At 63.7% G+C, this 22,499-nt stretch overlaps 4 protein-coding genes across 6 annotated transcripts; 1 reads left to right on the top strand and 3 right to left on the bottom strand.

The window, feature by feature from the left end:
* Positions 1-24: 24 nt before the first annotated feature.
* VPS33B (VPS33B late endosome and lysosome associated) lies at positions 25-6,075 on the bottom strand. The gene is made up of 23 exons (XM_027466660.3): positions 5,616-6,075; positions 5,261-5,341; positions 5,126-5,187; positions 4,905-4,954; positions 4,662-4,729; positions 4,451-4,496; positions 3,989-4,083; positions 3,489-3,593; positions 3,269-3,365; positions 3,084-3,161; positions 2,919-2,992; positions 2,683-2,769; positions 2,514-2,604; positions 2,245-2,319; positions 1,884-1,948; positions 1,749-1,803; positions 1,626-1,672; positions 1,223-1,355; positions 948-1,021; positions 625-726; positions 430-505; positions 240-356; positions 25-151 (listed from the first exon to the last, which is right to left on the bottom strand). The coding sequence occupies exons 1-23, from the start codon at positions 5,709-5,711 to the stop codon at positions 72-74; spliced, it is 1,854 nt and encodes a 617-aa protein (XP_027322461.3). The 5' UTR covers positions 5,712-6,075; the 3' UTR covers positions 25-71.
* A 106-nt stretch (positions 6,076-6,181) lies between these two features.
* Positions 6,182-17,356, bottom strand: TTLL13 (tubulin tyrosine ligase like 13). Of its 3 annotated transcripts, XM_038184827.2 has the most exons (15): positions 17,211-17,356; positions 16,653-16,693; positions 15,765-15,883; positions 15,104-15,234; positions 13,741-13,897; positions 13,322-13,465; positions 12,118-12,203; positions 11,751-11,976; positions 10,955-11,139; positions 9,880-10,068; positions 9,219-9,402; positions 8,692-8,883; positions 7,074-7,443; positions 6,559-6,669; positions 6,182-6,474 (listed from the first exon to the last, which is right to left on the bottom strand). In XM_038184827.2, the coding sequence occupies exons 1-14, from the start codon at positions 17,354-17,356 to the stop codon at positions 6,584-6,586; spliced, it is 2,256 nt and encodes a 751-aa protein (XP_038040755.2). In that variant the 3' UTR covers positions 6,182-6,474; positions 6,559-6,583. The 3 variants fall into 3 exon arrangements, with proteins under 3 accessions (XP_038040755.2, XP_038040756.2, XP_071899582.1); XM_038184828.2 differs by lacking the exon at positions 13,322-13,465; XM_072043481.1 differs by lacking the exon at positions 17,211-17,356 and having other exon boundaries at positions 16,634-16,914.
* Positions 17,059-18,732, bottom strand: GDPGP1 (GDP-D-glucose phosphorylase 1). The gene has a single exon (XM_027466669.3). It carries the CDS (start codon positions 18,576-18,578, stop codon positions 17,460-17,462), a length of 1,119 nt encoding a protein of 372 aa, XP_027322470.2. The 5' UTR covers positions 18,579-18,732; the 3' UTR covers positions 17,059-17,459.
* Positions 18,733-18,734: 2 nt separating this feature from the next.
* Positions 18,735-21,628, top strand: CIB1 (calcium and integrin binding 1). The gene is made up of 7 exons (XM_038185030.2): positions 18,735-18,858; positions 19,106-19,140; positions 19,470-19,572; positions 19,920-20,073; positions 20,331-20,449; positions 20,530-20,618; positions 20,886-21,628. The coding sequence occupies exons 1-7, from the start codon at positions 18,808-18,810 to the stop codon at positions 20,905-20,907; spliced, it is 573 nt and encodes a 190-aa protein (XP_038040958.1). The 5' UTR covers positions 18,735-18,807; the 3' UTR covers positions 20,908-21,628.
* Positions 21,629-22,499: the final 871 nt, after the last annotated feature.

The following is a 22,499-nucleotide window of genomic DNA, read 5'->3' as shown; positions in this document are numbered from 1 at the left end:
GCAGCAGTCAGGAGGAGGCGGGGCGGGGCTGGGGGGGGGCGGTTTATTTGGGGGGGGGGGGTTGGGGGGGGTCAGCTGCGGGGCTCCGCCATCGCCTCCAGCAGGCGGCCGCTGCTGGTCACGGCCGTGGTCAGGAAGATGAAGCGGCACCCTGCGGGACGGGGGGGGGGGACAGGGCTCAGCGCACAGCCCCGCGCCGTGCCCCCCCCCGGTACCCCCCCCCCGGTACCCCCCGGTACCTCTGTCCCGGCCCAGGAAGCGCAGCGCCGCCATCTCGGAGCAGGTGCAGCCGCCCAGGAACACGGCCAGCACCGTGCGGCCCCCGGCCCGGCCCGGCCCCGCCTCGGCACCGCCACCTGCAACGCACGGAGCCAGCGGGGTCCCGGCCCCCCCCCCCCCCCAGCACACCCCCCCCAACCCCTGCCCTACCTGCCTCCGAGAACTCGGGGCCGCCCAGCAGCCGCAGCACCTCCTCCAGGCCCTGCCAGCCCCGCCGCTCCAGCACCTGCCGGCGGGGGGCGGCTCAGGGCCTGCACGCAGCGGGGGGCAGCGGGGGGCAGCGGGGGCCCGAGGCCGGGCTCCCCCCGGGGTGCTCGGTGCCCGCCCCCCCCGCCCCGGGCCCACCTGCTCCATGAGCTTGCAGCTCAGGGGGGTGTAGGCGCCGCTGAAGACGTAGGCCATGTCCCGGGGCACCTTCAGGTCGTACTCGCCGTCCAGCCGGGGGATCTGCGGGGACGCGGTGCTCGCTGCGGGATCACGGAGCTGGCCCCGCATTGAGCCGCGCGCCCTGCACGGCACAGCCCTCACAGCGGGGCTGCAGCAGGCGAGGCGAGCCGGGCACCCAGCAGCAGCCCCGGGGTGTGACACAGAACCAGGGGTGCAGAGCTCTGGGGCAGCCAGGGCACAGGCCGGGCACAGCAGCAGCCCACCAGCCCCCCAGGACGTACCAAGCCCAGCTTCTTGCTTATGGCTCGGAAATTGCTCTTCCTGGCCAAGGAATTAAATGCGTCTGTGATCTTTCCTGGAAAAGAAGACAAAAGCAGCTCAGAGCCCCGGGACGTGGTGCAGCAGCTGCCAGCTGGGGCCCGGTGGCTGTGCAGGCACCAGGCTCCGGCAGAGAAGGGGCAGCAGAGCCAGCACCAGCCCCAGGACTGCCCCCAGCCCAGCAGCTCCCTGCCGTGGGCTGCCCTGCCCCGCAGCTCCCCGTGGCTCTGGCTCTCACCAGCCGCTCGGTCTGTCACCAGCTTGCTGACCCTGCTCTCCACAGCCGTCAGGGTCTCCCCAGCTGCCTGCTCGGTCAGCAGCCCGATGCGCTTCAGGTTGTGGAAGGTCAGCAAGTGCTCAGGCCCATAGCTCTGGGGAGGGGTCACTGGGATCAGCACGGAGCCCTGGCTGCCAGCACACACGAGGTAGCAACGTGCCACCTCCATGGGGACAGGCAGGAGCCCCGGGAGGTTGCTTAGGGCACCCTGTGGGGCAGGCAGAGCCCCCGGCTCACACCAACCCCTGCAGGCAGTTGGCACATCCCTGGGGAGCACTGCAGCGTGGTGCCCCATGGCGAGCAGCAGGCAGGCAGCGATGCCCCGTCCCGTGCTCGCCCTGCGGGGGGCTCCCAGTAGGCTCACCTGCAGGTACTGGGTCTTCAGGGAGCGGAAGTCTTTGGGGTTGAGACCTGGGGGCACAGGGCACTGCTGTGAGCTGAGCCTGAGGCCCGTGGTGCTGCCCCCAGCACTGCCAGCCCCCCTCACCATTCTCCGTGATGGACAGCAGGCACATGAGGCGCAGGCTCTCAATGGGGGACACCTGCGTGGGGACAGGCTGTGAGCGGGCTGCCAGCCCCTGCATGTCCCTGGGCACAGCCTGCCCCACGGCACGGCTCTCACCTGCCGGTCGATGTGCTCCTCAATGAAGCTGGTGCTCTCCCGGATGTCAAAACCCTCCAGCAGAGCTGTGCGGGGGCAGAGGCAGAGTCACTTCACCCATTCCCAGGGCTCTCACCGCCTGGCTGAGGTTCGGTCTCAGCTCAGCCCCCCTGCCTGAACCCCGTGGGGAGGGGAAGGCTTGTGATGCTGGGCTGCCTGCCCGGCCGTGTGTCAGCCCTGCAAGGACGTGGCTTGACCCTGCTTAAGACCTCAACACCCACCCCAACATGAACAGGGGCACCCAGGCTGTGAGACAGCCCAGACGTGGGGCAATGGGGCTGGGGGAGCCAGGGGGTGATGACAGACACAGAACCGTGCTCACAGTGCTCAGCCTTGATCATCTCCTGGAAGTCCTGCTTGGTTTTCTTTTTCATGATGGACTCGCAGGCGCCAATATCTGCACAGCCAAGAGTTTTACACTTTGGGGGTGTAACAGGCTCCGCGTACAGCTCGTCCCCCGAGCCCCACTGCAGAGCTCTGCATGCACCAACGGCCCCTGCTGTCTGCCCGCTGCTCAGACCCTCTGCCCTCTGCCCCCCCCTCCTGCGGGCTGGCAGTGCCCTGCAACCCCCCCGCTGCCCCAGCACCTACGCAGGCTCAGCAGACGATGCTCCTGTTTCAGTCCCTTCAGTTCCTGGGAGACGAAGTTCTTCATCTGCTTGATGTCCATGCCACGGCGCCGCTGCAAAAGAGCATCGTGGCAGTGAGGTGACTGTGGAGGGAGGCACCGGGGGTGCCCGCGTGGCCAGGCGGGACTCACATCGTACTGTGCCTGCAGGTTGCGAGACTTCTGGCTCAGGAAGCCAAACACGCTGGAGAAGTGCTCGTTCCGGATCTGGCTGAAGACCTGCAGAGAGCACCGCAGCTCCTGCACACCCGACCTGCCAATACCTGCACCCCAGGCCCAGCGGCTCCGGTCCCTGCTCAGCCCCCTCCCAGTGCTCCGCAGAGCGCCAGCGTGACCCACTGCCACCACGGCACGTGGGCAGGACTCACTTTGTCCTGGGCATTGAGCAGCACCTTAACGCTCTTGTCAGAGGAGGTGACTTCTGGCCCAAAATCCACGCTGCCTGCAGAGAAGGATGAGGAGTAGTGGAGTCACAGACTGGATCACAACGACAGCACGGCCCCACGTCACCCCGCTGCTGCCCTGCGACCTACCGCACTTGATGCGGAAGGTGTCGTCCACCAGCCCCTCGTACACCATCTGGGAGCACAGCGCCGTGACATAGTCCGTGTCTGCAAGGAGATCCGGCCGCTGTCCCGCTGCCTCCTGCCCTGTGTGCGCGGGCAGCCCCAAGCGCTCCCCCTGCCAGGCCCTGGCTGCAGCCTGACGCAGCCCCCACCTCTGTCCATGAAGAAGATGTTCCCGATCTCCGCATTCCTGCCCTGGCTGTCGCCCTCACTCTCCTCCTCCAGGTCCCGCCACAGCTCATAGCACATCTGCAGGGGAAAAGCACGCCAGTGCCTGTGGCAGAGCTGCTCCCTGCTCCTGCTGAGGGCTGCAGTGGGGCACACGGCGGGCACCTCTGGCCGGGGCAGCGTGAGCCCTGCGGCTGCACCCACCTTGGCACACCTCCCGATCCCGTAGGCCCTGCCAAACGGCCCGTACAGGGAGTTCAGCAACTGCAGGGCTCGAGCAACCGAGTTGATCCAGCGGTGATCTCCCTCCTGCAGGGAGCACGGGAGCATCGGGGAGCAGCTCTGGGCAGGCCAGGTTGGAAATGGCTGCGAGCATCAGGAGCTGGGCTGGGGCTGGGGGAGCCGTGGGCTCGGCCCCACTCCACACGCAGGGGAACACGCCAGGTGCCCAGAGCCACCCAGGGAGGGCTGGAGGGGGCAGCGCAGGGGAGCTGTGTGCGGAGAGGTGGAGGCACCACAGCCCACCCGAGCAGGTAAAATCCACCCCAGGACAATAGAGTCCTGCAGTGAGGGGCTGAGAGGGCTGAGCAGGACACCACACATCAACTCCCCACACAAAGCTCTTTTGTCCTGGGCCCAAGAGGTGAGCGCGGGGAAGGCTGCTGTCCTGCAGGGCAGCATCCCGGCAGGATTGTCCCACTGACCAAGAAGTAGTCGCGAAAGAACTCAGGCAGCTCCATGCTGATGATGTCCTCATCCAGGGGGAGCAGGTAGAAGGACCACTCATCGCAGGTGACATCTGAGCGCGGGACAGGGAAAGGCAACTGTCACCAGCCCCCCGCAGGAACAGCTCCAGGAGGCCTGGCAGCCCCGCACACAGGGGGAGAACAGAGAGACGGGGCCTTCCCGGGGAACCACTCCCTTCTTCCCCCGAGGCAGGGACAAGGCCATCGCCCTCCCTGAGCACCAGGCAGAGGCGCCGATGCCGTGCACACCCCGCCTGCAGCAGGCAGCCTCGCATGGCCCTGCGGCTGCTGCCCCGGCTCCAGGCCCCGCCAGCCTGGGGTGCCCGCAGCGGGGTTCCCTTGGGGTGCTGCAGTGTCAGAGCCGCCACCAGCCAGCCCCCGGGGCAGGGGGGTGGCTGCAGGCAGCACGGTCCCACTCACCACCGAAGACTCCCTCCTCCTCCAGCACCATCTCACAGGCGTAGAACTGCAAGGCAGGAGGAGGCCCTCAGCCAGGCAGCGAGCTGGGGACTCTCTCGTTTCCAGACACAACCCCCCCATCTGCTTTAGTGAAACATTTCTGGGGGGAAGGCAGGGGGCCGGACAGGCACAGCACGGCGGGGTGCTGGTGGAAGCAGCAGCGGCCACTGACCTTCTGCGGGCTGAAGATGATCTTGTACTTGCGGCTCCGGCCTGACATCTTGTCAGCGTTGACAATATCTGCAGACAGAGCGCTTGCAGCCCCCATGGACAGACACCACCCACCGCCCCCAACGGGCACAATGCCCCTGTAGGACAAGCGCCGGGGTCCTGCTCCTCACTGGACCCGAAAGACCTCAGCACGGAGCGGGGACCACCCCCTGCCAGCAGGTGACCGATGGCTGCCCCCACTCACCGGCGATGTACTTCATCGTCTTCACCCGCGGCCGCACGAGGAAGCAGAGCCTGAGCGGAGGAACAGGGGCGTGAGAGCCGCACGGCCCTGCCCATCCTGGCCCCGTTCCCCACGGCAGCTCCGCGCTGAGGCCCAAGCGGGCCCGGGGAGGCGAGCGGACGGGGCACCGGCCCCCCTCCGCCTCTCGGTGCCGCTCTGCCCGGGGCAGGGGCTGCACTCACTGGTCGCTGGTGCTGAGTGCGGGCCGGCTCTCCACCTTGTACAGCTTGTCCACCTCGTGCTGCTGCAGGGCGAGGCGCGGGGCTGTCAGCGGGGAGCTCCAGGACCCCCATGCCCGGCCGCCCGCCCCGCAGTACCTTCAGGATGGAGACGTTGGCGATGCGGTCCAGGGGGCTCATCAGGTCGGCCTCGATGAACAGGTCCTTCCTCCCGGGGAGCTGTGTGACGGTGGGCAGCGGGGTGGGCGCTGCCTGGGGCTGCACTGGGACCCGGCCTCGGCCCTGCCCGCCCGGGACTGCACCGTGCCCCCGCTGCCAGCCCCACCGCCCCCCGGTCCCAGTCCCAGTCCCGGTGCCAGCCCTGCTGCCTCCCAGTCCCAGCACCCACCGCCCCCCGGTCTTTGCCCTGATCCCGCTGCCCCCCCGGCCCCGGTCCTGTTCCCACCGCCACCCCCCGGTCCCGGTCCCGGTCCCGGTGCCGTTGCAGCCGGACCTGCTCCAGCAGGTAGATGAGCTGGTCCCGCGCCAGGCGCTTCAGGATGTCGAAGTCGGGCGGCTCGGGCACATCGTGGCGGGTGGCCGAGGCCATGGCGGGGCCGGCACCAGCCCCGGAACGGTCCCCGCCGCCCGGAGCCCCCCTCCCGGAGCCGAAGCGGCTGTCGGCACGGCGGCCCCGAGCCGTTTATGGCCGCCCCGTTTCAGGGCTCCCCCAGCAGCCGCCGCAGCGCCGCCCCCAGCGGCGGGCACGGCCCCGGCAGCGCGCGCTGCTCCGACCCGGCACCGGATCCGCCGCTTCCGCCGCCCCGGCCCGGCCCCGACCCCGGGCACCCCGCGGGCACCCAGCCGGTCCCGGTGCCGGTGCCGGTCCCGAGCCGTGGCCCAGCCGCAGCAGCTGGGCGCGGGGCTGCCCCGTGCCGGCCCTCAGCTCCTGCCCCCCCCCCCTCCAGCTCGGGCAGCGCCGTGGCCGCGTCCCCCCCCCCCCACCGTGGAGCCGCCTCCGGCAGCGGCGCCGCCCCGGAGCCCACGGGAGATGCGCAGAGAGAGCGGGCGGAGCCGGGCCCCGTTCAACCGTTTATTGCGAACCGGGGCCCCAGGCGCGGGGCAGGCGGTAGAGCAGCGTGCCGTCGGGGGCGCGCACCTCCAGGCCGCCGTGCGGAGCCGGAGCCGGGCCCGGGGGCGGCGGGGAGGCGGCGGCGCGCAGCGCTCGGGCGTCCTGGCGCAGGCGGCGGTGCGGGGGGGGGCAGCCCCGGTCCCGGCCCCGCAGCACCCGGCGCACCACGTCGGGGCTGACACCGAAGCCCTGGGCCAGGCGCTGCAGCGGCCACTCCTCGGGCAGCTCCCGCCGCAGGAACCTGCGGGCACGGGCACGGTCACCGGCAGCCGCCCCCCCCCCGCCCCGTCCCGTCCCGTCCCGCCCCGTCCCTCCCGGCGCTCACCGCATCTGCTCCATGGCCTGCCAGCTCAGCGTGCGCTCGGGGGCTCCGCGCCCCTCGCCCAGCTCCCGCCGCAGCCGCTGCAGCCGCGCCGCTGCTCGCCGCCTCCGCGCCCTGCGGGGAGAGACGTGAGCGGTGCCCCCGGCCCCGGCCCCGGCCCCGGTCCCAGCCCCGGCCCGGCCCCGGCCCCGCCGCCCCGCACCTCTCGGCCTCCTCCAGCGCCGCGTCCGGCGGCTCCGGGTCCCCGGGCCACGCCGCCGCCGCCCGCCGCGGGGCCCCGGCCAGGAGCGCGGCCGCCCGCAGCCCGCGCCGCAGCAGCGCCGCCATGGCCCGACCGGCAGGGGCGGCCCCGGGGGGGGGGCGGCGCGGCGGGGCCGGGGGCCGGGGGCCCGGTGCCGGCTCTGCCCGGATCAGGGCCGTGCGGGGCGGGCAGCGGGAGCCGGGCCGGGCAGGAATCGCCTCTGCCCCTCACCGGTCACTGATGTGAGCAGAACCAAAGCAGGGTAAGGCGTACTCACAGCCCGCAGCCTTGTTTCTGGCTCCAGAGAGCAGCTGGGCGCTCAGCGGCAGTGCCCTGGGTTTGGGGCAGGTTTGGGTCACCCCTGGCGTCTGTGCAGCCTGGCTCCGCAGGCAGCCCCCGTCCCTTGGCTGGAGGCTGTGCTGCGCCTTGGGCTGCTCACGGCAAGGGATGCTCTGGCCTCGAACCGAGAGGGTGCACACGGCAGCGGGGGCAGAGCCCTGGCCGGCTGGCGGCTGGGCCCTGGCGCTGGGCTTGTGCGTGAACGAGTGCCCCGAGGGCCGGACAGCACCTCCCAGGAGTGAGAGGGGGATGAGAGTCACCAGCCTGCAGGCCTTCTGTCCCTGGAGTGCGTCCCAGAGAAACTGCGACTGGAAGGAAAGAAAGCGGCCGCAGCTTAGCTCTGGAGGCCTTGGCAAGAGGCAGGAAGGAAAAATCTTCCCTAGTCACCTATAGATGCTCACTAAAGCGTCTTGTTGCACTCCCTCCCCAAGCTCAACATGCTCACAGTCTCAGATTCAAATCATCTAAGGGGTCAGTGCAGCTGCCCGTCTGATCTGCCTGCAGCAGTGCTCAGACTCCCAGACTCTGCCCATGACATTGCTCTGAGCTGGAGTGGGGTTTGTGGAAAGAAATGCCAGAGCTGGCTGGGGAGACTTCAGCGATGAAGGATCTGACCCAGCCCCAAATAATGCTTTGCTGCTGGAAAAGTGTGTCCAGAGTTTAGACAGCTAGCACCAGTAGCCTGCTTTGGGAATTGGCTTTGTAGCCAGGACTCAGCTTGAGACAATCACACAGATCTGCTTTAAGGCTAGGTCCATCCCCAGGTTCCCCTGGTGCAATCCTCTGCTGGGCACCCGGAGATAATCCAGGACGTGACCGCAGCAAAGCCAAGGGTTCACGCTACAGCATGCTCCTGCAGGGCGAGGATGACTGTGAAGGGGGAGCCCTGCACCGAGGGCTGAGCTCTGTGGTGTTTCCAGCACGGGCACTAACAGCATCAGGACACGTGTACTGGACTCATCACCTTCCCTAGGAGGGGGCTCGTGTAATGCAGAGGGCAAATAATTTAGGGAGAGGCATTGTCTGCAGTGCAGAATACACTGAAAGACTTTTTTTTAGACATTTCCACACTTCCCTTCAGTCCCTCTTTGTTCTGTTTACTTCTTTCTCGGGCTCCTAGTGGTTTAATGCTCCTAGCATGTTAGTGTCCCTAGCTTGTAAGAACTCCTTCCTAGGAATTCATCTTATTTAGTCAGGAGATTCATGGTGTGGCCCTGAAGGAGCAGCCCAGGCTGTGCTGCATGTTGGGGACAGCAGTGTCCACAAGGCAGTATGACCGCAGCCTGTTCTTTGGAATAGCAACGAGCAACATCTTCTGGGGAAAGGTGCCTGGGGACTCTGTGCAGGTGATTGGCATGCCCCCCGTGCACCCACTTGGAAAGAGACAGTCACAGAACTATAGGAAAACCCAAGGACCCAGACACTACATTGGATCTCATTTAACTGAGCCACACCAAAGACACTCAGTGCCCACGATTCACTCCTCACGATCCTCCTGGGAATGACTTGTCTCTTATGTTGGCCTTGCAGGATGGACCTGGGCAATCTTCAGTTACCTGGATCTCGGAGGTAACAGGAGAGGATCTCTGGGTGTCAGTCGAGCTATCAGTTCTGGGGAGCAGCTGGGAGAGCTGATTTGCGATGCCCAGGCCTCGGATTAGGTTCTCACGCTTCCGAAGAGCATTCACTCTTTTCTTCTCCTCATCCTCCGCAATATCCTGGGGTTGCATGGAGTCATACTGCACTTGCTATATCTCAGGAAAGAAACACACAAGTTACAGCAAAGGTGAAGCCGTAGTCATGGGCAAGAGAGACAAAGCCACAGATTGCTCCGAGCCCTAAAAGAGTTTCAGACTTTGGGGTGGAGTGGGATGGAGATGCCAGTAGGAGGCACTGCAAGGAAGGGCAGCACTGGTGCTTACAAGTGCCTCCCAGCACAAGTTCTCAACCCTCTGGACTTCACGGAGGGGAGTTCCAGCCTTGTACTTCCTTCCTCAGGAGACACGCGCCCACGGCTCTGTTCCAAGAGCCCTGTTAGTGCCTTTGAGAGACCCATGGGTGAGCACTGACTAGAGCAAAGTACCTTTTTGTCCTGCGTCTCGGTGCTTCTGGAGGTGAGGTGTGTTATAGAAGCTGTGGTTTTGTTGGGGATCTGGGGTTTGTCCATGGCTGACTCTCCCTGCAGCTCTTCTTTCCTCTCTTTTTTCTTCTTCCTGGTAACAGCCTCTAACTTGTCTTTCTTCATGCGGATTTCCTCCAGTTGCTGCCTGCCATAGAAGAACTGCCTTGGTCACTGGTTCCGTAACAGCAAAACACTGCAAAGACTTCAACCTGAGGACATTTTGCTGTAGTCAGAAGTTCCGTAGTGAATAGATTATAATGGAAGCGTGCTAAGAAGTGGGAGAGGAGTGCTGCTAAGAGAGAGACTACTGTACCCCACTGCTGTAAGAAATGCCCATGAATTAGGCTGGGACTGCCAGCAGGGTGGGAAGGGTGGAGGACGCTTTCAATATGTGTCTCCTGAGCCTAAAAGTCAGTGGAATATTGCATTTGCCTCTCAGAGGTACGCACTAAAGAAGCTGCTTTGCCATGGCAACATAGCACATGCAGACTCTCCTCCTTCCAGCTCTCCCCAGCTTACTTACAGCTGCTACCCAACAGCAGTCACTCCCAAGAAGGGATCAGAAGTGAGTGGTCTCTGTTCCGCCCCTGTGAGGGGTGGGTTTTCTGCGGGAGCAATGTACCTGGCACACTCCTCTCGTGCTTTGGATGATATCGTTTCCTGGAAGAGGGAGCTGCTCTGCTTGAAGAATGGCTCGTACTTGTCTGTTCCACACGCTGGGTAGATGCGCCGGTAGCTGCCCAGGTGCGAGTTCTCGTACTCCTCTGCCTGGGACAGCCAGGCTGCCTGGCTGCTCTCTAACTCCTCACGTCTGCAAACCAGGAGAAAGCACAGACAGGAGCTGCGATGGGAGACTCCATTATTCTTACTGCCTGAGAGACAAAGGGCCTGGCTACCTTTGTCCCTGCCTGGGACCCCATTTCGCACAGTCACTGCAGGGAAGCAGCACAACCCACACCTCTTCATCCTCTACATGCAGAATGCTGGTGAGGTATTTTCAGGTGCCTCCCCTGCTCCAGGCTCACAGCCTGCTCCCCTCAGCCTTCACAACCCAGTTAATAGGGAAGTTCAGTCACAATGTGCCTGTACAAGGAATGCCGGCTACTCCGCACTGGGCTGGGAGATCTTCACGCCAGCAGGGAGCTTGGGGCAGCCGAGGGACATGTGGTGTGCAGGGCTGACACGCTCAGCTTCTCCAGCCTGTGGTTACCCCGGGTCTCATTGAAAGGGGAGCTGGAGGGAGTTCCTTGCCCTGTGAGGCAGGAAAAGCCCGGGCAGCAGGCTCATCTCCAATGGCCTCGGGCAGCCATGTGGATTAATTATCATGAAAGGACACACAGACAAAGACGGGTGGGAAAACCCTCAGCCCTGGGAAAGGAGCCCTGCTCTGGAGAAGGGCCCCGTGCCCCGTGGTGCTCGCAGCCCCTGCAGCAGTGCTGTGCTCTGTCCTCTGAGCGTCACTGTAAGCCCGGGCATGCTGGCACGGCCTGACGGCAATTCAAGGACGTGAGGAGCAGGCACAGCTCCATGGGGAAGGTTGTAAGGCCAGAGGCCAGAGCACGGGGAGCCTCAGATCTCCTCGCACCTTGGGCGATCTCTTCTCAGAGGCCCTGTGGTGCCCCAGCCCCTGGAAGCTTCAGTGTCACGTCCCGGCTCTCCTCACCAGGGGCCTGCAGCACCGTGCAGAGGAGCAATACCTGGATACACGGGGAGCCTGATGGCTCTGCAGGAGCCGCTCCTTTGCCCGCTGCCTGTCTTCTTCCAGCACTTTCCTTTTGCTACAGGCATGCACGTTTATTAAGTTGATGGTGTCACAGAGAAGAGCATCCTTCACCTCACGGTCCAGGCGAGTGTCTGTGGTGAAGCTGGGAGAGTGGTTCACCTGCCAAAACAAGCAGCTGATCGAACCTGGCAACTCCCAGCAGCAGGACACCAACTCCCAGACCGTGCTGCCTGCTGCAGGCTTGCTGGCCCCAGCCTGCCTCCCTCTACACTTTCCATCAACCATCGAATATCCTGAGCTGGAAGGGACCCACCAGGATCGAGCCCAGCTGATGCTCTCCCCTGTAACAGCGACAGAAGGCAGGAGGCTGCACGCAGTGTCTGGTCCTGTCCCTCTGCCCCTTCTGCAGTGTGATGCTCATCCCCACCGCAGGCCATTCAGCTCCTATACCCCACAGGACTGCAAGAGCAGGGCAGCTATCATAAATTCAGGATGCTGCTACAGATCAAGGAGCTCTAAGACTCAGGAAACTCCCTGTTGTTAGAGAGGGTGTACAGGGAGCAGGTTCTTAGATCTGGTGAATTGAGGTTGCTTAGCCTGCAGCAGGTTGCTTGGCCACTTGTCTTCTCAGACTGTTTAATGTGAGCGAGGTGGCCCAGTTTAGGCAAAGAAGTTCTGTTCATCCCACCACCCCTTCTTCTGGAGCTTTCCCCGGACAAGCAAGCTCTCAGCTGTCTGCTGCTTCAACGCAGCAGGAGACTTTTCCTCACCTCTAGCAGCCAAGGTTTCAGCTTTCTGTCTAGCAAAATATCAAAACCCAGTATCTCGAAGCAGGCACAGCCAGTAGTGTGGTTAGGAAAGCAGCTTTGGTAATTGTGCTTCACCACAGGGTAAGCTGAAATAAGAGTCTTTATAATAATATCTTCAATATCTTCCCAGAGTTTTGTTGTGTTGTAGCTGTTAGCCATCATCCAAGCATTCAGGGTGGAGAGTTTCCTGTGTGGGGGACAGGAGATGGTAAGAGCTCAGCTGTGATACCATGTTTCTCCCAAGAAAGATGGAAGTAAACCAATGTCCCCAGCACAGCTTTCCTGCAGGGTGTGCACCAGGCATCGTGGTACCTGAACGAGACAATACCTCTTACTGCCCATCGTGTCATCCTGGATGAAGTTTGCATTACGTTTGTTGATAGCATAATTGGTCAAATGCATGCAGATATCACCCTGAGAGAGGAACCGCAAGAGACCTTTCATTAACTCTCAGCTGCAGAGTGCAAACAGAAACAACAGCCCCATTAGCACTAACCCAGCCACCAGCCTCACCCGCCCCTGCCTCCTCTCTCTCCATGTCAGTGGCTTGCAGCAAGGAGTGAATTATGCTGGTGATTCATTTCTAGCCATAAGTTAGAGCAAACAGAGCTCTACCTGCTCCCTGCCACTGTCCTGTCTCTTGGGGGAGAGCATGGCAGTAAGCTCCACAGATGCCATTCCAGTTGCGGCCCCACCAGAAAACAAGGGACTCCTGAGGGCAGAAGCTGCAGCACATTTTTGCAGATTCTTCCTTTTCTTTTATTCATCCAAAGCAAAAGACCTCTCCAATACATAAATGTACTGGAGTGAGGGGGGGTGTACAAATACGCAGCTCTGGGACAAGGGGGTACACAGAAACCCAGGGTGTCTCACACCAGCCCGTGGCCAGAACGCAGCAATCCAACACTAGAGTCTGTCTTCCTCTGGGATTTTATAGGATATGGACCCCTCCCTAGAGATGGGCATGGGTATGGTCTACAGCTTTCTTGCCCTGTTCTCCTTCCCGTCTTTCCTAGGCTGTTCCACTTCCACCAGGTAATTCTCAGGTCCCTCTTCTACCTGAAGCAGGCAGACATAGAAAGGTGCAGACCTGAGAATGCCCACACAGGCAAGAAGCAGTAGCAGTGTTGCCCAGAGACATTGTGGAGTCTCCATCTGTGTGAGATTCCAACACCTAACTGGGTGAAACTCAGAGACACCAGATCTGAATTTATTGTTGACCCAGTTTAGAGCAGAATGTGGGACTCAAGAACATCCAACGTTCCTCCAAATCTGAACACCTCTCAGATTCTGTGATAATGCCAGTAAACAGCCCAGATGTGGGACCTGGGAGTAGATCTACTTCAGACACTCCCAAAATAACTTCTGTGGGGAGGAGATGCAGAGGGAGGGCAGAAGAGGAAAGAAAGAAAGCTGAATCCCATAAAATGCACCAGTACCCGCCTTATCGGGTTCTGGAATGCCCCTAGGACAAACTAGGGTCTAAAAACTATAGATACTATGTGAGGTTTTTGTAAACCTCCCTTTTTTACCAGGTTTCTCCTGCTGGGATCGATGTACCTCATGGTGGCAAACCGGGCCAGACCCTCCTTGTAGACAAAAATCCTCAGCGGGTCACAAGATGTGACCAGCACATAGATACGCATGTCAAATTTAAAGCCATCAATAAGGAAAGGCTGTGAGAAAAAAGGCAGGAGCAAGCATGAGATAAAGGAACATTGCGAGGCGTGCCGCGGATCCTGGAGGTCAGCTGCTCTGCGTGCACTGCTGGTGCCACTTCCTGGCAGCTCAGCAGCGAGAAGGGCAAGCTTGGCTTTGCTGCACTGCAGCCACACCGGGGCCCGTGGCAGATTCAGGAGACGTGGGGCAAAGGGCACAGGGAGGAGGCAGGGAGCTGGAGGAGCTAAGAAGCTGCAATCCTCCACCTGTATTTCAAGATGATCTCCATTACCTTAGAGATATACTGCTGACAGATCATGTGCTCGCCGTGTTTGATCTCCTCTGCATTACGTGTTATGAAGATGCCTCTCCCCTGGCAGCCACTGTCTGGCTTGCAGATGAACGTTCTGGTTTTCCTCCTGCGCCTGTAGGCCTGGAAGTCTCCGTAGCTGTACAACGAAGGGGTGACTGTTAGAAGCTGCAGAAAGAGAGCCCCTCACCTCTCTGATAACGTTTGGATATTCACACTATGGTGCTGTGGGGCTGAGCTCACGTATCATGCTACATGGCTGATCTTCAAGAGCAGCTCCACCGGGAGCACGATGCCTTGAAGCGTCAGGCCCACGTGGCAGTTAATTATTTTGCTCTTGAGGGAGGAACCCGGTCTCTATACTGGGCACCACATTTAAGGGAAATGGGGAGGCAAACAGGACAAATCCCAGAAAACAGTGCCAAGAACAATCAGAGTCCAGGACACGCAACCTGGACAGACAGACTGAGAGAGCTAGGTTAGCCTTCCCCAGCAAGGAGAGGACTGAGAGGACCTGTACCAACAGCCTTCCTGTACCTGCTCCTATTGGCAAACCCAGCAAACCACTGGGCCAGTGCCTGCAGGAGAAGTCCTGAAGCGCTGGTATTTCAGCAGAGGTGCTTTAGGTCAGATATTAAGAAAACCACCATAAACATGAGGAGAGTTCAGCTGCAGGACGTATCTGGGAAGCCCTACTTTACGTCTTTCAGGAAATGCTATGAATAAAATCTGTCTGAAAACGGATATCTTATCTCCTTACACCACCCAGACTTACGAGTGCTCTTTGGCATCTTTCAGCTACACTTCTGTGATTGTTTGCCTGTGTATTATCAGCGAAGCCGGGCCTTCTGCCCCAAACTTCGAATAACATGATGATGGTTTACATAACTGGACCCGTATTTTGTTTAGCACGACGACCTGCACTCTCAGTGTCCTCTGCCATGACACAGCATGCTTCTCTGTCACCTCTCCTGTTCCCAGTGAGCCGATGATCCTCAGAAGCACAGGTATTACACCTCCCACCTAGCCCAGTGCCCTTTGTCCTTCAGGGTGGGTCCCTCTTCTGAGATTTAGCCCTTTGGCCTGCAGCCTGCCAAGCAGCAAGGCGTGTGTTGTGGCAGGTGCTACTCCACAGCCTATTTCAATCTAATCAGGATTAAAGATGTGTGAAACTAGAAATTGGTCTCGGTGCCCTGTTCAGATCCAGGGAAGGTTACAAAGGCCCAGGCCAAGACACGAAATCTCAGAGAGGCCCCCCACGTCCAAGCCCTAGCTGTCAAGCATAGACCTTCCCACTTCCTATTGCACACCCCCGTTCTCTGCTGCAGTAACGTGCATCACTCACTCAGCTGGCAGGCACCACGTACGGGGAAAAATGTGGTACTCTTTGGGGAAGAGTCTGAGCATGCGGTTAAGGTTGCGAGCCAACAGGTTCTTACGGCAGATCTCTATCATGCCAGGAAAATGGTTGATTTTCTGAAAGAGGTGCAGAAGAAAAACAGAATCATCACCGATAGTCCTTGAGACCCAGAGACAGGCAGTGTATGAAGAAAGAAGCAGCAGAACGGGAAGCCAGGCGAGCAGTTGCCTTGAACGTCTGCCCAAGGATAAGATTACACTAGAACCGCTTTATCTGAACTTCACCAGTGTGATTTATCTGCTCGTTCCATCTCAGCCCTGAAGCTCTCCCTTCCTAAAACACTGCAGCTTGTGGAAGGGAGCAGCTTGTCCAGAAGAACCATTTATTTCACCCTGCATTAAAGAGGCTGGCAACTTTCCAGTCCGTGCTACTGACTGAGCTGTTGCTGAGGGCACCAAGTCAGAGCCACAACAGAAGCAGTGGCTGCTGAACCTGCGCGCTCTGGGGCCAACACAGATCAGGAGGGCGCAGGGGTGCTCGTTTGGACACTTCTGGTTTGTTCTGCAACGCTCTGTTCCGCTAACCCTCTCTCATCCTCCTTTCCCGAGCTCTTCCTGCTGGGCGCCCTTTACACGGGGGTGTTTACCTGAAACCGTTTCATTTCCATGACACGCTCCAGAGAGACCGAGTAGTCCGTCCAGTACAGCGTCCAGTCCTCGTTTTCTCCCACTTCTTTCAGCCCACAGCACCGTGCTGCACGTCGCACTGTACCAAAGACAGCGTGTGACAAGGGGCCAGCAGAGGATGCTCACCCACCTCCTGTCACCAAACCACGTGTAGCCCTAGGAGGAGCACACACTGCCTGTCGCTCTGTGTGTAACCGTGCTCCTTGCACAGCCAACCTGCAGCTGACCACAGCTAAAGGCTGGGACTTTCAGCAACGCATCTGTGGTTGCAGTGCGAGAGTAGTCATTAGCAAATTGATTAATTACATCTGTCCCATCGTTCCTTTAAGATACAGCTTGTGGCAGCCGAGAAGAGCAGGACGAGGAGCAGGAACCAGTTACCCAGAGCACGTCACTGGAGACGAATGGCAAGGAGGCGTTGCAGGCACCGACCCAGCCTGTTCCACCACCTGCTTCAAGGTAAGCTGTTCACAGAGCTCGCTTCGTCTCCCCAGGCACGGGTACCAGGCCCGCTTTACGACTGCCCCCAGCTGAACCCCTCTCTCTGATGCAAGCAGAGGCACGGTGAATGCAGTGTGTGGGGCGGTGAGAGCTGGCAGTGCTGCCTGATTTGGGTCTCTTTAAGCACTGAGCACCTTGGCCCAAAGCGCAGGATTTTCACAGGAGTTACAAACAATAAATGCATGAAACAAAAGCAACTGTGCAGTGGAAATTCAACACCAGCACTCCTCGCTGGCCAACTGGGCATCCAAGGAGCTCGCTGCGGGTGGGTTTTGTCCAAAGGGGCACTCGGCAGCGCCCCGGCCCTACCGCAGCGCCCCGGCCTTACCGCGGTGCCCCGGCCTTACCGCTCTCGTACTTGCAGGTGGTCAGGTTGATGGACGGGATGCTGGAATTGAAAGAGAGCAAACAAGAGCTGCTCAGTGTGTGACCAGAGCCTGCCTGAGAGTGGGTAGGCAGGAGGGGGCCGTGTCGCCCATATGTCACCCGAATGTCACCCATGCCCCGCAGAGTGCATGGGCTCTGTGCAGGGACCAGCACGGCCCTGGGGGGCTGTGAGGTGACCCGGTCCCGACCACCGGGTGTTCCCAGGCGTCACGTTGGGGTGATTTGGGGGTCGTGCAGCTCCTGCTCCGTGCTGGAGGGGCCCCCGAGGCCTCACCGGGGCAGGGCCCAGCCGGTACCTCGCGTCCTGCCCTGCTGCGGGGGGCACAGGGGCACCGCGCCCCGGGACAGACACCAGGACACGGGGCGTGCATGGACAGGCTTTATGTGCGCGGCTGCGGGCAGCACGGACGGACCGACGGACAGATGGACAGACAGACCGACCGACGGACAGACAGACTGATGGACAGACCGACCGACGGACGGACCCCCCCGTGCCACCCCCCCCCCGCCGCACTCGCCTGCGCTTCTTCCGCTTCCCCCGCGGCCCCGTGCCCGTGCCGGAGGGGGGGGTCCCGGCGGCGCCGTGCCCGGTGCCGGTGCCGGGGGCCGGGGCCCGGCTCCCACCCTCAGCCCCCGCGGCCGCGCCCCCCCCGCCCGCCTCCATGGCGCCGCTGCGGGGCCGCCGCCGTCTCCATGGCGACGCCCCCCTCCCCCCCCCCGCAACCATCGAGCGGGCACGTGGGCGGGCGGTCACGTGCCCGGAAGGGTCACGTGTCCCGAGGCGTGGCGGGCAGCAGGTCCCGCAGCAGGCGGCGCAGCTCGGGCTCGGGCAGCAGCGGGCGGCGCAGGGCGCGCAGAGCCTCGGCCTCCGACAGCGCCGCGAAGGGGGCGGCGGCCGGCAGGGGCAGGTACCCGGCCAGCTCGCACAGCGCCACGGCCGGCACCGCCTCGTCGGGCTCCTCGGGCTCCTCGAAGCTCGGCCGCCGCGCCCACAGCAGCACCCGCAGCCCCGCGGCCGCCCCCCCCGCCGGCGGCGCTCCCCGCGTGGCGAACACGTTGTAAGCCAGGCCTCGCGCCGCCAGCCCGGCCGCCAGCCCGCACACCGCCTCCGCCACGGCCCGCAGCTCGGTGCCCGCCGTGTAGAACAGCAGCGCGGGTGCCGGGACGTCCCGCAGCAGGGCCGGGCCCCCCTCGGGGAGCAGCGGCTCGGCGGGCGCCGACTCAATGCGCAGCGGGTGGGCCAGGTAGAAGGCGTGCAGGTGCAGGTGGTTGACGGAGGCCGAGGCGCCCAGGCTGTTGAAGCCCACGCGGAAGCCGGGCTGGGTGCTGAGCAGCACGGCCTCCAGCCCGACGCGCAGCAGCTGCGGGGTGAGCGCCTGCGGCAGCCCCAGCGCCGGCTCGGGCAGCAGCAGGACGTGGCCGCGCTCCAGCGGGCTGACGTTGATGGCCACCAGCACGCGGTCCAGGGGCGGCGGGTCGCCCCCCAAGTGGCGCCGCAGGCACAGCAGCACCTCCCCGGGCCGGATCCGCGTGAAGTTGAACTGCTGCGGGTCAAAGGGCTGCGTCAGGCTGCGGATGGCCTGCGGCGGCCGGCGCTGCGTGGCGCGCTGCGGGTTGAGCTGCGCCACCAGCCCCATGGCACCGGGCAGCACGCGCGTGGGCAGCTCCCCGAGGCGGTAGCGGAACAGGCCCCGCGCCATGCGGTCCTGCCACGCGCCCAGCAGGGCCCGGTCGAAGCGGGATGGTGCAGCACCGGGCCAGGAGACCCCCTGCAGCACGAACTCGTCCTCCCCGTACACGAAGTCCTCGGGCTCGGGGATGTCCGGCGGCCCCGGCTGCTCCCCGCTGCACAGCCCCGGCTGCTCCCCGCTGCTCGCCGCCGCCATGCTCGGTGCCTCCGGGACCTGCTGGGGAGAGGGGGGGCGGCCGGGTGAGCGCCGCGGTGCCGGGGCTGGCCCCGTGCCCCGAGCTGCCCCCGGTGCCGGTGTCCCGGTGTCCCGGTGCCGGCCCCCCCGCCCCTGCCCACGTGCCCGCGGTACCGGAGGCGGGGCGGGGCGGGGGGGGGCGTTGGTATGGCAGCGGCAGTGACGTGGAGGCGGAAGCGGCACCGGCGGCATGGGGGGCGCGGGCAGCCTGCTGCACCGGGAGGCGCTGAGCGAGTACCAGGTGGGGGCGGCACCGGGGGGCGCAGGGGATGGCACCGGGGAGGCTGAGACCGGGGGGCGCAGGGGATGGAACCGGGGGGTGCTCCGGGACCGGGGGGGCGCAGGGGATGGGGCCGGGTTCGAGGCGGAGGGGACGGGACCGGGGGGTTCCGGGGACCCCGGGGGGGGGGCCGGGGTCGGGGTCGGGGCCGGGCTCGGGGTCCCGCGGGGCCGCCCGGTGGCTGTGCTGACGCGCGCTGTGCCCGCAGGAGCTGACCTTCCTGAGCAAGCAGGAGATCCTGCTGTGAGTGCCCGGGCCGAGGGGGGGCTGCGGGAGGGGGGCTGCCCCGGGGCAGGGGGGGGGCAGCGAGGGCGGCCCGGGGCCGGGCAGAGCCGTTTCCCTGCCCGCGGGGTGCCGGCGGCTCGGTCCGAAGGTCGCTGGGTGCGGCCGCCCCGGGCACGGGGCCCGGTTAGAGCGGGGCCGCCCGTGGCACGCGGGGGAGGGCGGCGGGGCCGGGTCCTCGCCCCCCGGGGCCGGTGCCGGGAGCCGGTGCTGGCCCCGCGCTGCCCCCGGCCCGGGGGGTGCCCCGTGCTGCCCCCGCACAGAGCCGCTCTTGTTCTTGCCTCCTCAAGTGCCTACAAGAGGTTCAGTGAGCTGCTGCCAAAGGAGCAGAGGGACAATGCCTGCTCGCTGCGTGTTCCCAAGAGCCGCATCCTGACGCTGCCCGAGCTGCGGGTACGGAGCCTGGCGGCAGCGGGACCCCAAGCTGCTCCCTGGGGGGCTGCGTCTGGGCAGGGCAGCGCTCACCCCTCGGGACCCCCGTGGTGCCCATGCTCAGTCCTTGCCGTGCTGCTCTGACCGACACTGGGGCAGCGTATCGCCCACCCCATATCAGCCGTGCCCACAGTTGGATCCTTTGTCCCCATTGTGCCACTGGGCCGAGGGCCCTGCTGCCTGGGGTGGCAGCGCTGCACTGTGTGCCATGGCCTGGTGGCAGCGCGGGGCACCCCGGGGGTGCGGGGCAGTGCTCCACGGGGACTGGCACCACTGGGAGCCTGCCCTGAGCCCCCCCATCCCGGCAGGCAAACCCCTTCCAGCACCGGATCTGCAGGGTCTTCTCCACCTCGGAGGATGGGGATGACAGCATGTCCTTTGAAGACTTCCTCGACATGCTGAGTGCCTTCAGCGACTCCGCCACCCCGGAAATCAAATCCCACTACGCTTTCCGCATCTTTGGTAACTCGAGGGGCAGGCGCAGTGTTCTGGGATCCTCCCCCTGTGGCTGGGGACAGCCTGCAAGGGCTGGCAGGGCCCTCAGGGTGCCCACAGGGTGACTCCCTGCGGGGACCACGCATTCGGCAGGGCGTGCATAAGATGCGCAGTGCAGGGTCGCCGTGCCTGCAGCTCATCCAGGCCCCCCCTTCCCTAAGCATGAGTGCTTCTGACTCGAGGCGCGGGGGCCCTGCCGAGATGTAACTTTCCTCTCCCCAAAGACTTCGACGAGGATGGGACTCTGTCCAGAAAGGACCTGGAGAAGCTGGTCAACTGCTTGACGGGGCAAGGCGAGGAGGTGTCTCTGAGCAATGCGGAGATGGAGCAGCTCATCGAGAACGTGAGGACCATCAGGCTGGGCAGGGGTCGCTGTGTGGTGCTGGCCACGCAGAGCTCACTGCTTCTCTCTCTCCCCTGCAGATCCTGGAGGAGTCAGACATTGACAAGGACGGCACCATCAACCTCTCCGAGTTCCAGCACGTCGTCTCCCGCTCCCCAGACTTTGTCAGGTACCGTGGCCTGCAGTGGCGCAGTCCCAGGGGGCTCTCTCCGGGGCTAGTCCACCCCGATTGCTGTGCTGGCTTTGGGGCAGAGCTCTCACGGGAGCAGTAGGGCAAGCCTGTCCCTTACGAGGTCTCCTGTAACAGTGAAGGGAGCTTCATGCCATGATAAGAGGCCTCTGGCACAGGGTGATGTGTCCCCAGAGCACGGGTTGCTCGCACACCGCCCGCTTGCAGCACAGTGAGGAGATGCAGAACTTGTCGTGTCTCTTGCAGCTCCTTCAAGATCGTCCTGTGAGAGCCCTGCAGCTCTCCAGCAGAACTGCTTCTCCGGCTACCACAGCTCTTCATGGTCTCAGACATTTCCTCTTCCAGCGAGCAGGGCGGCAGAGGGCCCTGCGCCCCAGCAGTACCGCAGTGCCTTAGGCAGGACTCCGCTCCTGCTCCCTTCCGATGCCCAGCAGGTGTCCGCAGGGCTCTGCAGCCGATGAGTGGTTCTGGGACGCTGCCTTCCACGGTCCCGGACACGTCCACCAGACCAGGCAGCAGCTCTGCTCCCCCAGGATCAGATTTTAGCCCTTCATAAGCACAGCTCTGCGGTGGGTCGGGGCAGGCACAGAGCTGCTCCTGGCTGCGGCCACGCTGCACCGAGCACAGCCCCCCCACCGCCCACAGTACCAGTTTGTGCCTTCCACTGCTCTTCCTCGGGGCCTTCCTGCACAACAGGGATTCTTCTAAGAAATAATCCACCTCAGATACAATGTCCCAGCAGCGATGCTGTTCTCGTGCCACTCCGGAGCTGCCCCTTGCTGCTTGGAGGGCTGGCCCCGGGGCAGCAGGAGCCGCAGCCGCACTCTGCCGCAGCATCAGCGCACTCAGGGGCTGGGTTTCCTTTTCTTTTCCTTTCTGCCCCTCCTCGGGCTCGCATTCAGCCATTGCTCAGCATGGTGCAAGGAGCGCCTGGCCTCTTCCTCTCTGTGCTCTGGAGAGGACAAATAAAGGGCTCTGGTTTCACCCTCTGCCTGGCCCTGCTGCTTTTGTCTCGCCCCGGGGGATGGAGGAGGGGGGGCAGCCCCCGGAGCTGCAGGACCACTGCCATGAGGGGTGCTGGGGACGCGGCCTCCTGCCAGGCCCCTCTGCGTGTGCCAGCCGCAGCTCCCAGGGATGGGAATGGGTCCTGTGGGGGGCCAGGCGCTGCCGGGGAACACCTCCACCCTCGGGGGGCACCTCCATCCTCGGGGGGACGCCTCCCTCCTCGGCAGCACCAGCGGCTGTTTCCCAGCGCGCTCAGCGGGCGCTGCACAAAGAGCTCGGCTCTTAAGCAGGAGGCACAAAAGGAAATCCAGGGCAGGCAGCTACCTTTGGGGCGAGCAGCGCCGGGGCTTTGTGTCTGTTCATCCAGCGGGCTTCGCCCTGGCCGGCTGCCAGCCGCTGCAACGGCCCCGTGCGGGGAGCCCGCGGCTCCCGGCCTCCCCCAGCGCTGCGCCTGGTGCTGCTGGAGCCTGGCCCCGGCTCGCAGACGTTTCTCACGTCCCAGCTCCTCGCTCCCGGCAGTGCCGGCCCTTCCAGCTCAGTGCCCCGCAGCGCTGATGGGATCTGCCAGCCGCGGCCTGCGGCCCCAGGGGCTGCGTCTGCTGGCACGGCACCAGCCGACGCCTCCGGTGGCTTTTCTGATGTCCCAGAACAGGCTGGGCAGGAAGCTGGGCGCACTGGTCCGGCCGGGAGCGAGGCAGTGCTGGTCCCGGGGGGGGATCCTGCCCCAGCACGCCAGCTCAGTGCAGAGCTCGCTGCTTCCCAGGCGCGAGGGCTGCTGAGCAGCGCCATGCTGTGTGCCGGGTCCTTGCCCTAGCGCCACATCCCTGTGCCACAGCTGGGTCCCGCTGGGGGTCT

The sequence above is a fragment of the Anas platyrhynchos genome, chromosome 11 (assembly GCF_047663525.1).
Source record: "Anas platyrhynchos isolate ZD024472 breed Pekin duck chromosome 11, IASCAAS_PekinDuck_T2T, whole genome shotgun sequence".
Taxonomy (NCBI): Eukaryota; Metazoa; Chordata; class Aves; order Anseriformes; family Anatidae; genus Anas; species Anas platyrhynchos.
Note: the sequence above shows the minus strand (reverse complement) of the source record. Positions and strands in the feature narration are given on the sequence as shown.

Coding starts and splice junctions, on each gene's coding strand:
- CIB1 (XM_038185030.2), top strand. CDS start 18,808: ATGGGGGGCGCGGGCAGCCTGCTGCACCGGGAGGCGCTGAGCGAGTAC. Junction 19,573..19,919: donor TGACGCTGCCCGAGCTGCGG/GTACGGAGCCTG, acceptor CCATCCCGGCAG/GCAAACCCCTTCCAGCACCG. Junction 20,450..20,529: donor TGGAGCAGCTCATCGAGAAC/GTGAGGACCATC, acceptor TCTCCCCTGCAG/ATCCTGGAGGAGTCAGACAT.
- GDPGP1 (XM_027466669.3), bottom strand. CDS start 18,578: ATGGCGGCGGCGAGCAGCGGGGAGCAGCCGGGGCTGTGCAGCGGGGAG.
- TTLL13 (XM_038184827.2), bottom strand. CDS start 17,356: ATGGAGGCGGGCGGGGGGGGCGCGGCCGCGGGGGCTGAGGGTGGGAGC. Junction 13,466..13,740: donor GTCAGCAGTATATCTCTAAG/GTAATGGAGATC, acceptor TTTTTCTCACAG/CCTTTCCTTATTGATGGCTT. Junction 10,069..10,954: donor CAGGCTCCCCGTGTATCCAG/GTATTGCTCCTC, acceptor CCTGGTTTGCAG/ACGTGAGGAGTTAGAGAGCA.
- VPS33B (XM_027466660.3), bottom strand. CDS start 5,711: ATGGCCTCGGCCACCCGCCACGATGTGCCCGAGCCGCCCGACTTCGAC. Junction 1,356..1,625: donor TGAAGACCCAGTACCTGCAG/GTGAGCCTACTG, acceptor ACCCCTCCCCAG/AGCTATGGGCCTGAGCACTT. Junction 1,022..1,222: donor GGTGACAGACCGAGCGGCTG/GTGAGAGCCAGA, acceptor CTTCTTTTCCAG/GAAAGATCACAGACGCATTT.